A 15,509-nucleotide genomic window follows, 5' to 3' on the forward strand; every position below is an offset into this window, starting at 1 on the left:
AAAAGATTTGAATCTGCATTTCCCCAATATTTTGAGCACAGTGGTGTGTGACGGGCAGCTCGGCGTGTCTTTGTGTGCTGAGTGGGCATTCAGTGCTTCATGTCCCTGTGTCTCTGTCACAGCGCCCGCTTTACCAGCAGTGCCTGGTGGACCTTTCTCTGACTGACACAGCTGTGCTGGGGACATCTCACACACACACACACACACACACACACACACACACTGAGAGATTGCATCATGGTTTCGCTGCAACCCCCCCTCCGTAGCCACCATCTTGTCTTGGTGAAGTCACTTTAGCCTGACGCACAACAACTCAAAGCCAGTACGCATGCTCTGTCGCAGTGCATTCACAACACACACACACACACACACACACACACACACACACACACACACACACACACACACGCGCGCACACACACACACACACACACACACACACACACACACACACACACACACACACACACACACACACACACACATTGGTGCACCTATCATTATGAGGACTTTACACAGGCGTAATGGTTTTTATACTGTACAAACTGTATATTCTGTCCCCTAAGCCTCTCCATCACAGAAAACTTTCTGCATTTTTAATATAAGATTGTTTATTATGTTTTTTTTTTTTAGCCATTTTAATTACGAGGACTCAGAAAAAATGTCCTCGTAAACTAAGTTTACGTTGTAATACCAGTGTAATACCCATGTCATTATACAAATTTCCTCACAAATCATATAAACAAGCACACGCACACTCACACATCTATTGACATAAATGATAATAGATTATATTTAGTAACTACACACTTAGTCTTGTGTCTGCACCAAACACACATTAAATGTGTGTTATAAGTACTAGGGTCAAGTGCAGGGAGCAGTGATGCTGACGTCACTACGGCTGACTGGAGGTGACTCTGTCTTGACACTGCTGCCACCGTGTGGTCACTCTGTAGAGCGGCACTGTTTCAGTCCTGTTCACTTTGACGTCCCAGAAGTGTACAACAGTAATATCATTTTTAAATATATATATTTAAATAAGTCATTTTAGCACAGTAAATAAATGTATCTAAAGATCACAGCAATGAAGATAGATAGATAGATAGATAGATAGATAGATAGATAGATAGATAGATAGATAGATAGATAGATAGATAGATAGATAGATAGATAGATAGATAGATAGATAGATAGATAGACGAATAGACAAAAAAGACGAATAGATAGACAAACAGATAAATAGACAGACAGATAGATAGACAGACAGACGTATAGATAGATAGACAGATACACAAATAGACAGACAGATAGATAGATAGATAGATAGATAGATAGATAGATAGATAGATAGATAGATAGATAGATAGATAGATAGACAAACTTACTTTTTTGTAATTTAACATTAGACCAATGAAAATAATACCCTACACGAATCTTAGGCATCTTCAGACATGGATTTCAACGGAAGTTAAAATCAAATGCGATTTTAAATAATCTTAGGAGCAAATAAATCACAAAAAAAACCCAAGCTTACTTTATTTTATTTTTTGAAAAAAGAGTGCAAAACATATGACATACCAGTATGTACAGCACATAATAAAAGGATGCAATCACGTGACCTCGTCTATCATCGACCGTTTAGGGGTAACTATTTACAAAACGAAATAGTTACACATTTACCTTTACAGTAGAGAAACCAAACACAAGTTACAGTCCTAGACCAGCAGGCCTTATTAAAAAAAAAAGTTTCAAAAGGTTCAAAACTTCCATTTACTATTTTTAGCTTACTAAACAGAGCCCTCTTCTGGCTAAAAGTGAAATTGCATACGATCCACTTTTCATCCCATAATGCTCCTCTATCTGTCAGACAGACAGCGTCATCTACTTTCAGATGTGCATTTATTAAGATACCTGAAAAAACACCATCAGAAAATTCCCTGGAAGTATGCATTGATAGACTGGGTGTGAAGTATAGCAGCCTGTATATGATACACAATAGATCGCGTTAGATCCAGATACGCAGAACTTTTCTCTTTATGGTACCCAGAAACAAGGGTAGAGCATTTACACTGCTGACAGAGGTATATGTATGTGACTTTGGGTTTTGTTTGGCTAAATCTACCAGAATATGAAAACAGTATCGGACTAGTTAGGGTTAATGAATCTGTTGCTATTTAACTCTTTCAAACTTTTTTAACTCTTTTTTTTTCTGCATAAATCTCAATGAAAATAGTAGTGGTACTTGCTCATACAAAACTCGCCAGCAGGATGTCATAGTGTTGCTATGCTTATGCTAGGGTGGTTGCTAGGGTGGTTGCTAGGTGGCAACAAATCAAAAGAGCCCACAGCCAATCTCTCAAATCCCTCATTGAAGTCTATGGGATTCTTTTTTTTTATTATTATTATTATTATATGCGGAATTGGAAATCATATGATCAAGTAATAGACCACCTCTCCTCAATATATAGCACAATATGAGGTATAATTAATATCTGTCGGACAAACTCCTCATCCTAAATATGAGCAATATGCATTAGCATTTCAACACAATGAGCCTCCATATAGCGGGTTGTGATTTACCTTATTGCCATAACATTACGTTGAATGCTTGAATGAATGTACTTGCTAACTTGTGATGGATGATCCGGACATGGACTTGGTCTGTAATATTTTGTTATATGGGTCTCTTAAATAATTTACTACAAAATGACATTCATTGTGATCTAGTCTCATTGAGAATATACATTATGCATCTAAAAAACTCATTGCAATGGCCATATTGACTAGCATGGTCTGTCATGAAAGATATTAAAGGGGTCTTATCATGATTTTTGCTGTTTAAAATTTTCCTGATGTCCATTTATAATGAACCCCATCCATTCATAATTTAGTTTTTCATGAGCATTTCCTCTCTCTCTCTTTGATTGATAATTAAACAGGCTGTTTTTGTGCTGCTGTGCCTTTAAGACTTTATGCAAATGTTCTTCTTCATATTTCAAATGGGAAACACATGAGCTGTGAGTTTGCCATTATAGTTATTTTCGCCCCATGTAACGGCTTCATAGAACAGTTTACACTAGAAATGATCCAGTTCCAACATTAGGATCCTTCTGAAGGATCTGCAGAGCTGTAGGTGCTACACACAACCTAAAACAGTTCAATATGTGGTGGATTTGACCACTTTCACAGTTTTACTCCTATTATTAGTTCTTCTGATGTTTAGGAGTAAAGCGTGATTGCACACCCAATATGCAATGTTGATGTGTAAAGTGGGCGGTCTTATGCTAATGAACTTGGGTTTTGGAAGTCAGAATCCGATTTTGCTGTTTAGTTTCAATAAATGCTCTTTTTGCACTGGAGTTTTATGTTCTGAAAATGAACTCTATTCCAAACACAAAGGAAACTTTGATATGACCCCTTTAGACTAAAGTAAACCTGGAGAGTGTGAATGTGAGCATCAGTTAGACACTCAAAAATGAAGGCCCAATTCCTCACAGTAACTGTCAACTCCATTTCGACCAATAAAGTCATGACAGTACCGAAAATAAGACTCTTTATCCAGCAGATATCTGTTTGAATTAATGATTTGGCAACTTACATTCAGACATGTGACAAGTGTGTGTGTGTTCAGTCTATTCCAGCAATTAATGGTGACTATGTAAGGTCAGTGCAGTCTCATCTCCGGTACGGAGACGCGTCACCTCTGCAAGACATCTTTGCTCTTCGTTGACAAGCTGATGGGACCAAAACCGTGGATTCACATAAAACAGGATTCAGACCCATTTGGGTTAAAGTCAACTTCATCACATTCTCTCTTTTTGAAAAGGAAGTGCCCTTGGTCACCGTCACTGAAGAAGAGATTTTGGCTTTAGATTTTTATTTCATTCCCTTGCCGTGTAGTTCACGTCTGTGTTCTTTAGGGGGCGCTGTCATGCTCGCATAAAGCCTGTCCCCTTTTGTGCATTGTTTTGCATGAGTCCCTCATTGTCATGTTCTCCATCTCTGCCTGTAAGGCTCCCCCCCCCACCCTCCCCAAAAAAGCATAATGGTCCGGTCCAGGAGTAGGAGTGACAGATAGGTCAGGGAACATACCATTTTGTGGGTGTGGGGGTGCTATAATTCACTGTGTCGTACAGGAGGTTCTAGCTTGTGGGACAGAGCGGTGAGGACCTTGTCAAACTTCTCATAGCGCTCGGCCTGACTTCCTTCCGACCCACGACTGCCCCATAAAAGCCTCATCTGAAACTCTGTACAGAAGATTTCCAGAACCTCCTTCCGCTCCTGGAAATCTGTGAGGAGAGAGAGAGAGTTTGACCACCACATAAACAAAATGAAAACAATCAAATCTTTATTAAAATACTTTCTGCTAGTGCACAGCAATCCAAATCACAATATGTGACATATATATATATATATAGATATATATAGATATATAAACAAATAGCAAAAAAACACTAAACAAGTGCACAAAAATCCAGCTCTTGTGGTCTGTTGGAAAGCAGTCAGAGTGAGGAGTTTACCCTGTAGTTTGCTCTCAGTGTTGGTGCGGTACAGTCCCCCGTGGTGAGCGATGGTACGCGCCGCCTCCAGGTGACTCATGACCACGTCCACACCGGACTCCACACTCTCCCACGACTCCAGCGCCTCTCCGGCCGCCACGCCGCGCTCCAGCAGAGACAACACCGGCACCACGTGAGGGAAAGAGGTGTTGGAGAGGACGCAGCTCTCTGAAACAGACATATATATAAACCCTCATTCATTATGTCAGGGATTTCAAAGCGGGGTTTGAGAGCCCCTAGGGGTTCATGTTGAAACTGCAGGGGGTTGTTCAGCATTGTAATGTAATTCTTTCCTTTTTTTAGTAATTATTTAATACTTGTCTCAGTTTACTCTAATATCATTACTAATCGCTAATAAAAATCTTTTTGTAGTGAAGGATATTGGATAAGTGAGTGACACTCTGCTTTACCTTTCCCATCATTTATGGCCTTGAGGAATGGCTTGAGCTTCTTCTCATAGAGGATGGCCCCTTCTGTGTGTCTCTGCCTCAGAGTTATCCACGTCTGCTCCAGCCGTGAGATCTAAACAACCACCAGAGAACGCAAAGTTACGGTTGTGCTCTGGCTGACAGCTGAAATCACGTGGTTTTCGGAGGACAGGTGTGTGTTCTGACCTGCGGCAGCTCCAGGGCTCTCATGACCGCAGCGAACCCGTACATGTTGCCCATGTTGCTCTTGAGTTCAGCGGCCAGCTGGATGGTTTTATGCAGGAGCGCGGCTCTCTCCTCTGTGCTGCCCGTACAGCCCAACAAGTCCACCGCCATCATTATAGACATGGTGTAAAACCTAGAGAACAAGAGACCAAGACAGCAGATACAGCTGATCACTCCTAACACTGATGCAGTGCAGAAGAAGCACCAAGGCTGCATTTATTTCATAAAAAATACTGTAAAAACATTGCGAAATATCATTACAATTTAAAATAGATGTTTTCTATTGTAATATATGTTAAAATGTCATTTATTCCTGTGATCAAAGCTGAATTACTCCAGTCTTCAGTGTCACATGATCCTTCAGAAATCATTCTAATATGATGATTTGATGCTCAAGAAACATTTATTGTTATTATCATCGATGTTGAAAACAGTTGTGCTGATTAATATTTTTGTGGAAGTGCTGATACTTATTCAGGATTCTTTGATTAATAGAAAGCATTTATTTGAAATAGAAATCTTTTGTAACATTATCAATGTCTTTGCTGTCAGTTTTGATCAATTTATTACATCCTTGTTGAATAAAAGTATTACTTTCTTTCAAAGAACTTTAATTCATAGAACTAATAAGTACTAAAAACTAACTATGACAAATGATGAAGAATTACCAATTATTACGAATCACAATTCGTCATAAAATTGTAACTTAGTAAACATTTTTTTCACTAGTAGTTCCTGAAGTGTGACTCAGTAAAACTTGAGTAATTAGTAATGTATTTTATGGCCATAGTCAGTGTAAAAATATATTATTATGTCTCAGACACATGTTAATGTTGCGATTAGTAATTAATTGATATTTCTTTATAATTTGTCATAGTTAGTTATTAGTTCTTAATGAGTCCAATCTCATTCAGTAATTATTGATTCCCTAATAATAAGGAATTATCTCAGTCCTAACTTTGATATTACTAACTGATTAGTTAATCTTGTTTCCACATTACTCTCAGTGTTGATCTACTCATTTATCCAGCATTACTTCCTGCATATCTATTAATGACGGACCATTCTTCTAGAGTGTTACCGGTCTCTGTGCTATTCCTGATCAACTGTAGTCTATGGCATGTGTGTGTGTGTGTTTCCTAACCTCTCCAGCAGATCCAGTCTCAGCTGGTGTCCATGAGGAAGAGTCAGCAACTCCAGGCCTGAGCTCACTCCCATCATCCTCTGCATCTCCTTGGTAACGCCCAGTATCCTAGCAACCTGCCGATGGACACACAGTTACAAGAGCAATATATTCAACCCCACCCCTTTATTTCCATCCTAATATATTCACAGTCAGAGAACAGAAGACATTTAATTAGCCGTGAACTCATCGCTTGATGATTGTTGGTACACAGAAAGAGTTTATTAACCCTGAAGGTTTCGATGTTAATGGCAGGCAGCACCGAGAGCACAAACGGGTGAAAGGTTTGGGTCGCGGTCCAGACTTTATCAGATGTGCCTCACGTAATGTTGCCGGCTTTCATGGATCAGAAAACCAGAGTCAAGGGTGTTAATGTACTTCTTTGGGAGTGTTTGGAAATATGGATGTGTACGTATGGAAAAGGAACTTGGTCCTCCAATGATTCATGTGAAAAATTATTTATTTGATCACAAACAACAATTTGCAATATCAATCAGGTGTCAATGAGTAGTAATAAGTCAATTATAGTATTTAAGGGTGCTAATCGTGACATAACAGAGATATAAATGGGCATTAAGTTGAAACCAGAGCCTGGTCCATAAGATCATGTGACCAGACCTGATAAAGTGATTGTTTATTATTTCTCTACATGTACAGCTTTCACTGACTGATTAAATTAAAATATATTATAATTTTATATAGTTAAAAAAATAATGCATTATTATTACTATTATTATTATTATAACTAAAGTATTATTAATACCTTTATATTAGTGCTGGCAAATCGATTGATCGCGATTAATCTCATCTAATGAAGTTTGCATATGTGTGATGGTGTGTATTTACAAACTTTTATGTTAGATGCGATTAATCTAACAAAAGTTTGTAAATATTTAAATAAATATAAAGTATTTACAAACGTTTATGTTAGATGCGATTAATCTAACAAAAGTTTGTAAATATTTAAATATATATAAAGTACTTACAAACGTTTATGTTAGATGCGATTAATCTAACAAAAGTTTGTAAATATTTAAATATATATAAAGTATTTACAAACGTTTATGTTAGATGTGATTAATCTAACAAAAGTTTGTAAATATTTAAATATAAAGTCCATAAGATTTACAAACGTTTATGTTAGATGCGCTTTATCTAACAAAAGTTTGTAAATATTTAAATATATATAAAGTACTTACAAACGTTTATGTTAGATGCGATTAATCGCAATTAATCGATTTGACAGCACTACTTTATATAAATTATTATAATTTGATTTTTTTTGTTTTCATTCAGTACAAACCGCACCCAACTCAAAATGGTGTATATGGGGGAAAATTTGAAAAAATGGGTATGCAGAGGTTTAATGAGTATAATCTATTAATCACTTTTGGAACGACAATATTCAAATATTTCAGTTATGGGTTTTCTGGGAGAGAAAACTGTCAGCTGTACTTGGGACCCCTTTGGTAATGGGTATCATTTTGTCTATTTTGTTGATTGTAACTGTTTTTCTTTTCTTTTTCATCTCTTGATCCTGGGCACATCTTGTGTATTGTTGAATATAGTTATACATTTAAAAATATAATAAAAAAGAAGTCACAAAAAATAATAATGGGTATGCATTTTTAACCAAGTTATACTTTTGTGAACAAAACAACAGAAGCATTTCCCCAGAAATTTTATTTTATTTGATAAAACAAAGATTCTAAGCAAGAAATGGTTTGAAAAAAGAAACTACTCAATTGTAAAAATGTAAATAAAAAACAAACAAATGCATTTTAATGTATAAGGAGTGTCTGTGTATGCATTTGTGTGTTTTACCATGCAGTCGGCCATGGTGATGTGCTTGGCGGCTGTTTTGGGATCCACCTCCGCCAGCAGCTCCTTCACCCTCTTCAACACACTCATCTCCAGAGGTTTATTCTCAGCCGGCAGAAGAGTGGACTGGTATTTCCCAGGCATGAAGGAGGAGCATGTCTCCACCAGGGGGAGCATGAAGCCCTCCACCCCGTCTGGGGCTCCAGGGCCCGGGCTCTGGCCCTCCTCCACCCTCAGCCTCTCCACGTAGCTCTTGCAGGGAGGAGTGGGGGCTTGTCCGGGTCTCAGCTCGCAGTAGCTGCCGCCCTGCTCCGAACTCTCGGAGGAGTACCCGTGGGCAGGCGTGGAGTGTGTGCTAGCGGGCGCGTCCAAGCAGGGGAGGTTGTTATTGGAGGAGGACGGCGAGAGATGAGGATCGCTGGAGCGCCGCATCACTGGAGAGGGCGGGATCACGGCGAGGACACGCCCACCTGAGCCATGCCTGTGGCGGGAAACTGGAGAGACAAATAAAACAGCACTGGGTGAACTAACCCTTAAAGGGAACCTATTGTGCTTTTTATTTTATTTTATTTAACCTGCCCTGTAACATAGCAGTTACGATCTGTGCATGTAAACTACTACTATCAGCTTATGTCAGTATTTATATTACGATCTGAAAAAATACAAAGTTCATGCAAAGGGAGTTCATTTCCCCAACAGAAGTTTGTATTCCAGCCATTATTTCTTTGACTTAGCAACATCAGCATGTTATACATTTGCATGATGCCTGATGACTAGCTGCTTTAGTCAGCCCTCAAAGAACATTTGGGTGATTTTGCGATGTCAAGACTTTTTTTTTTTTGCTTTGAGGGCAAAAAAACATTGTATGGACTTTCAATATCAATGCCATAGTTACAATAGATGAGTACAGCTGTTAATAATTATGGTAAGGAGTGTTACATATCCCACACATTCTCTAAGCGGTTGACCAGTCACAACAGACATGAGTTTGCTGACCAATCAGAGCGGACTGGGTTTTTAAGAAAGGCGGGATTTGAAGACAGGAACTAAAAAAAGAGTGTTTCTGTTTCAGGCAGAGAATGCAAAGAAGCGTAAAATTATACTATCAGACAAATAATGTATTCTAGCATCTATTAAATTAAATTATAAATGCATAAATGAGCATAGTATGGGCACTTTAAACAGTGCTACACTAAAAAAAAGGTAACTGCTAAATTAAGTGGTTTTATAAAACTATATAACAAATATTATTTAACATCATTGAACCAACCTTACCAACAAAACATTTTTTTTTCTAGGTTAAACCAGGTAGAAGTTGCTTTTTAAGCAGGTTATGTTTGTACACTGTATCAATATGATTAAATCTTCAGATAAATGCACGAGTGGACTGTGTGTACTCACTGGAGCTGTAGGCCGGGGACAGAGGGGTTTCCCCCACAGGGGACAGCGGGCAGCGGTACTCTTGGATCTGATCCATGCTCATGGCACAGTTCCTCATCGCATCCTTATGGTGCACCGTAGAGGGGCTGGAAAGGACAAACATGCTTTTAAATTCCTCACCCCTAAAGTCAAAACAATCCACGTTTAGGTATATAAAGCATTTTTGACATCTAATTTTGGTAAACCACATACCACAGATACAAGCCTACTAAACTACACGCATTCAGTGCTATTGTGATACTAGAGATGGCATGCACAGAAGCAAGTGAAGGGTTTCCATGTGGCCACATCTGTTTGGAAAACTGAGTGAGGAGGAGTGAATGGGAGGGGGGGTCTGTGCCAGCTGTGAACACACACATAAACATACACACACACCAGCTGCTGCCCTCCGCTGGTTTCACCTCTGGCTCGACTGTCTGAGGCTCATCTGGCTCTGCAGACTGGGCGGCACTGATAATACAAGACATCCTACATGAGCATATCACTCCTGCATCTATGGCACATGTGTATATGGCCTATTAAAACACTGTGCACACACCATGCCTGATCTCAGACCTGAGATACCTGAACTCCTGAAGAATGTAAATATTCAAGATTAGGAAAGTAGGTTCATGAAGCACAAACTTCAATGGGAATTTTATAGATAATTTTGGGAAAACCTTATGACCATCATAAAATACGCGTCAAATAAGATACTGTCAACTCCGACTGTCCAGAATCTACTACTGGCGCAGTGTTTCCACAACTATTGTCGACAAATATAAATATACAAATATCCTGGGTTGAAACATGAAACATGTCCACATATATATACTATATAAAAAAATACAAAAATAAAAACAGAAAACAATAAACTAAACTAAACTAAACAAAACAAATGGTTATTTTGGGACTCGGAAACAATTTAACTCCTGGTGGTCACTAAAAACACTAATTGAAAATGGTCCAAAACAAAACAAATGTCATTTTGGTACTCTGAAACAATTTAACTCCTGGGGTCCGTTCTTCGTACGTTGCTTAAAACATCCGAGATCAAATGAGACATCCAAGATGATATCATCGTGCTACTCATGATCTGGCTAACTCGGTTCTTCGAACACACTTGCCGGATATGATTAGTATAGCTGGATTGAGTTATCTGAGATAATTGCGCGTTCATGCTAAGTTTAAAAGGGGATATGTATCGATAGTAGAAACATTGATCAGCAACGCTGCTATTGGCTGTTCAGCGTGGCCAAAGAGCGCGCCAGAGCCCGCCTTTTAGATATTCTCTGAGCGCGCTCAGATTTTCTCCTCAGCAGAGCAAGAACTAATAGTCGAAGTTTATTCGGAATTTTAATGTTTAATCAAAACGCCAAGGAACACCTCAAAGTCTGCCAAAGCCAGGAGAGAGGGCTGACAAAAAGTAGCAGACAATTTAAATCCGTTAGAAGTGGCCATGTTAGATGTTTTTATCACTTATTAGCCTATATTTTTGTATTTTAATAATTGCATAATAGCTTTGTTCATTGTAATGTCAGAGTCACCACACTAGAACATGGGAACAAATAAAAGTGAAGTACAAAAATATTCTACATAATGGTAGCCTAATTTTTAGTTATATAGTTTCTTTTATAAAAGGCACTGTTAAATAAATGGTGTTCTGTTTATAAAAGCAACCAAGAAAAAGGCTGAGAAAAAAAAAAGATCTTAGCCTACACTGTAAAATATTTTTTGCTGCATTAAATTAAGGCCGTATAGTCATTTCAACTGTTAAATCTTGAGTAATGATGAATTGCTTTGACTTGTGAAAGTGAAAACTAATAAACTTATGTTAATGTAAAAATATTTTTCCCAAGTGTAGTTCATTGTAATGACATTACTTTTTCCTCTTTTGTGCACTTTTACATAATACACCAACACTTGTATCTGTTCCCAAGAAAGTGGTGGCTGAAATATGTGCAGTAAGTGGACATTTTCTAACTTTCCAAAGGAAAGAAAGTATAAGACTTTGTAATGTCCATTTGTTTCCATTGCACTGGACAGTGAATAAAGCCTCTCAGATAACTGTCATGGAGGAACTAGCCTACCTGCAAGTGCATAAATAACTTTACTTCATTTATACTTGTATGCTTTATGGCTGCAATATAAGTCGCAGGATTCCACATCTACAGAAAGGCCTACAGAAGAGTCTGCACAGACAGAGGAGACATAGGCCTACAGGTGGGCAGTGTATAGACAACTTTTCCTTTTTATTTGTTGCATGAGGCATGTGTCTAATATCTCTTGTTGCAGGCACTTGACCACTGGCTTTTCTTTACAAAGAACAATTGAAATAAAACTCAAGGAACTAAGCATATTTGTCTTTTATTAAACATTTAATGAAAAGTGTTTTTTTTTTTGTGGCAATGTTGTGTAATATGGCACATTTGCCAACAATGTCACAGGCCCTGTCAGGTGTGCAACCCTCAGACTTTTCAGACACTGAACTCTTCCCTTTAGTTAGCCAAAGTTCATTTCATTGTGTGCCCTTGTCCTGGCTAGAGCTGCATTGTAACTGGTTTGGGTCAGGGAATGGGGTCATAAAACACCTGTCTGCAGGAACATGTCATAATCACCTATGAAAAATGCAGTTCTGTTAGGATCAGCATAAGTGTATGTAATACAGTGAGCTTGATATTTAATTGTGGAACTTTTCTTACCACTTTCAAATAATGTGCATAAATGTGAATCTCTGAAAATTCTTAAGTCATGCACAGATCCTGGCCATTTTGCTTTCACTTTTGTGATATGGAAGATTTTAGTCAACTGCCTTTTTTTTATTTGATATAATATTACTAATCTGGAATATTAAGAATCACAATAGTAACTGGGCTGCACATTTACATTGTGAACCCCCTTTCTGTTCACATAATCCCCTTCATTGAGGCCTTGATGGCAGTCTATGGTAGCCTAGTCTATGGTACCAATCACGTTAGTGAAGCCTGAGTGACATCTGTAATCGGCATGGTCATGATTGTATGATCTTCATAAAAAATTAGGATAGCCTAAAAAAAAAAAAAAAACACTGCTTTACAACATTGGGTCTTAAGTGGCTTGGAAATGCCAAAAAACAAAAAAAATAATAATAATAATAAAAAACCTGTCTTTTAAACATAAAAGCGACAAAAAAAAAAACGACAAAAAACAACAATCTCACGAATCACGAGAAAAAATAAATATCTCAGAAAGTGCTAAGGATCTAATCCTGTTAACATGAAATAAGCCTGCTCCCGAGCAGGTTTAAGTTTGCGCACATGTTGCTATGACAGCAAGTCCAGGAAGAGCGTTGAAGAACCAAACAATCCAAGATCATGCCAAATCGCCAACAATCAAATCCAGCTAAGTGAGTTAGCGACGTACGAAGAACGGACCCCTGGTGGTCACTAAAAACATTACACGAAAACAAAACAAAACAAAACAAAACAAATCAAAATGTTATTTTGGTACTCTGAAAAAATTTAACTCCTGGTGGTCACTAAAAACATTACATGAAAACAAAACAAAACAAAACAAAACAAAACAAATGTTATTTTGGTACTCTGAAACAATTTAACTCCTGGTGGTCACTAAAAACATTAAATTAATATGGTCCAAAACAAAACAAAACAAAACAAAACAAAACAAAACAAAACAAAACAAAACAAAACAAAACAAAACAAATGTTATTTTGGTACTCTGAAACAATTTAACTCCTGGTGGTCACTAAAAACATTAAATTAATATGGTACAAAACAAAACAAAACAAAAGAAAACAAAAGAAAACAAAAGAAAACAAAAGAAAACAAAACAAAACAAAACAAAAGTTATTTTGGTACTCTGAAACAATTTAACTCCTGGTGGTCACTAAAAACGCTAAATGAATATGGTCCAAAACAAAACAAGGCACTATGAGTTAGCCACATATAGTTGCGAAGACGATGATGGTGAAGGTCTACCTGTGAGGAATGATCTTCTCTGTGGTCAGTCCATCGGTCATAGTAACACTGCGCCTCTTGATGTGCGCCCCCCTCTGGGCCAGTGGTGAATGTGCAGATCCTGGTCTCCCACCAGCTAAGGCAAACGTCGCCTCCAGGTACCTCAGCGGCAGCGTTCGGTTGACCGGACACAGCAGTTGGGCTCCGGTGCGTGGGCACACGGGGCGACCCGTGCCAGCATGGTGCCTGACCAGCGTGGGGACAGAGTCGAAGCTCTCATGCTCCAGCATGTACTGGATTTTGGTTTGTCCGCTTTTGACCAGGACTTTGCTGATCCGACAGTGGATCACTTCCTGCTGCCAGCGACACGTGAGCACAAAGTCGCCCACGGTCGACAGGGAGTCCCGTACGAGGAAGTCGCCGCTACGTAGAACCAACGTTTCTGAAGCCTGTTGACACAGATAAAACAAGAGGGTTTATTAATAGAAATGTTGTGAGCTAGACTCAAACCCACATTTCCCACATGAGCACCACAGCTTAAGATAACTGCTAGGGCCAATTCTGAGACTACCATATTTATAATATATATTTATTTGTGAGTTTAAGTCACGTTTCCTTGTTTTAAATGATTAGAATCCTATTTTTTTTCTATTTACTAAATTTGATTTTGCATTCCAAATTTTCTCTTAAATCCCAAATGAGATGATGGACTATATATTCTGGAAATGTTCAATGAATGAATGAATGGATGGATGGATTGATGGATAGATTTCCTCCCAGAAAATTCCAGTGAAAATGAAGCAATTTTTCTTTTAAATAAAACACAATAAAATGAATAATTAAATTAAATTAAATTAAATAATGAAATGAAATTAAATTAAATTAAAAAATAATTTCTATGGTAATCAACAGCATTCTTGATAATTTTTTTTTTTGTTGGTCATTTTTTACAACACTGTTAGCAACTGAATCAACAGAAATAACTTAATAAAGTTGATGAAATGCCACAGAGTCTTTATGTGAAGAGTGCCTCTGCTCCAGCAGAGGGCGCAACAGTACATTTGGTGAGGTCAGAAGTGCAGCATGGGGGCGTATCGCCATGGTGACTAGCTATAGTTTTAATAGAGAGGGCTGGAGTTTGTCTTTACTCCAGCTTGAGCAGGAATACATTATGTTAATGCCCAGATGGCTGCTCTCATAGTAGACTCAGTGTGGGCTGCAGTTTGTCGTCTCTATGGTGCAAAAAAGGACACAAACATACTCACACACACACACGCACGCACGCACGCACGCGCACACACACACACACACACACACACACACACACACCCACCAACTGAAAACCCCAAATAAACATGCACAAAACAAGTAAATATAAAATATACAAACAAATATACAAAAGGTGCACAGAAAACTCTAAAAAGGCTAACAAAAGTTTTAATTTACCAACTTCTCCAGTACATGCACAGTTGCACACTGGTTTTTATATCATGATGGGGACTTCCCATTGATGTCCACTGTTCTCAAAGTTGAAGTGTGTAATCTTTTTGAAGTTTAAATACTGTCTTCCATTCCAGCTTAACATGCAGAGACAACTAAGTCACTTGTAGGCGGCTTCCCCGAAGAGTGTAAACACTGGCACTTTCAAAACATTGCTCTGAGAACAGATTGGGATTTTGGGAAGCATAGCCATAGACTGCCCACAGTCCTTTCACGGAACATGTGATGCATATTGCACACAAACAATGACTGAAATCAGCAGACCCTGGTTGAAATTACTCCAAACTATCCCTTTAAATCTTTAAAGTTACTCTGAGTTTTGTTTGAAGTTCTTAGTATCAAAAAAACTAGAGCAGAAGTGTCTATTTAAAGGGTTAGTCCACCCAAAAATGAAAGTGATCCCATAATTTCCTCACCC

At 38.2% G+C, this 15,509-nt stretch overlaps 1 protein-coding gene across 4 annotated transcripts in view; it reads right to left on the minus strand.

The window, feature by feature from the left end:
• Positions 1–1,523: 1,523 nt before the first annotated feature.
• Positions 1,524–15,509, minus strand: part of sh2d3ca (SH2 domain containing 3Ca) — a 51,549-nt gene continuing 37,563 nt past the window's right edge. For 2 of the 4 annotated variants that reach the window (XM_081355210.1, XM_081355213.1), the window contains 9 exons: positions 13,613–14,040; positions 10,032–10,106; positions 9,618–9,742; positions 8,220–8,710; positions 6,357–6,472; positions 5,174–5,345; positions 4,970–5,081; positions 4,521–4,727; positions 1,525–4,289 (listed from right to left, as the gene is read on the minus strand). In XM_081355210.1, coding sequence (XP_081211336.1) covers positions 4,114–4,289; positions 4,521–4,727; positions 4,970–5,081; positions 5,174–5,345; positions 6,357–6,472; positions 8,220–8,710; positions 9,618–9,742; positions 10,032–10,106; positions 13,613–14,040 — 1,902 coding nt within the window. In that variant the 3' untranslated portion in view covers positions 1,525–4,113. Of the gene's footprint in view, positions 4,290–4,520; positions 4,728–4,969; positions 5,082–5,173; positions 5,346–6,356; positions 6,473–8,219; positions 8,711–9,617; positions 9,743–10,031; positions 10,107–13,612; positions 14,041–15,509 lie in introns of all 4 variants that reach the window. The other 2 variants (XM_081355211.1, XM_081355212.1) reach the window with 2 other exon arrangements.

Source organism: Scardinius erythrophthalmus (assembly GCF_964197995.2).
Source record: "Scardinius erythrophthalmus genome assembly, chromosome: 23".
In the NCBI taxonomy this organism is placed as follows: Eukaryota; Metazoa; Chordata; class Actinopteri; order Cypriniformes; family Leuciscidae; genus Scardinius; species Scardinius erythrophthalmus.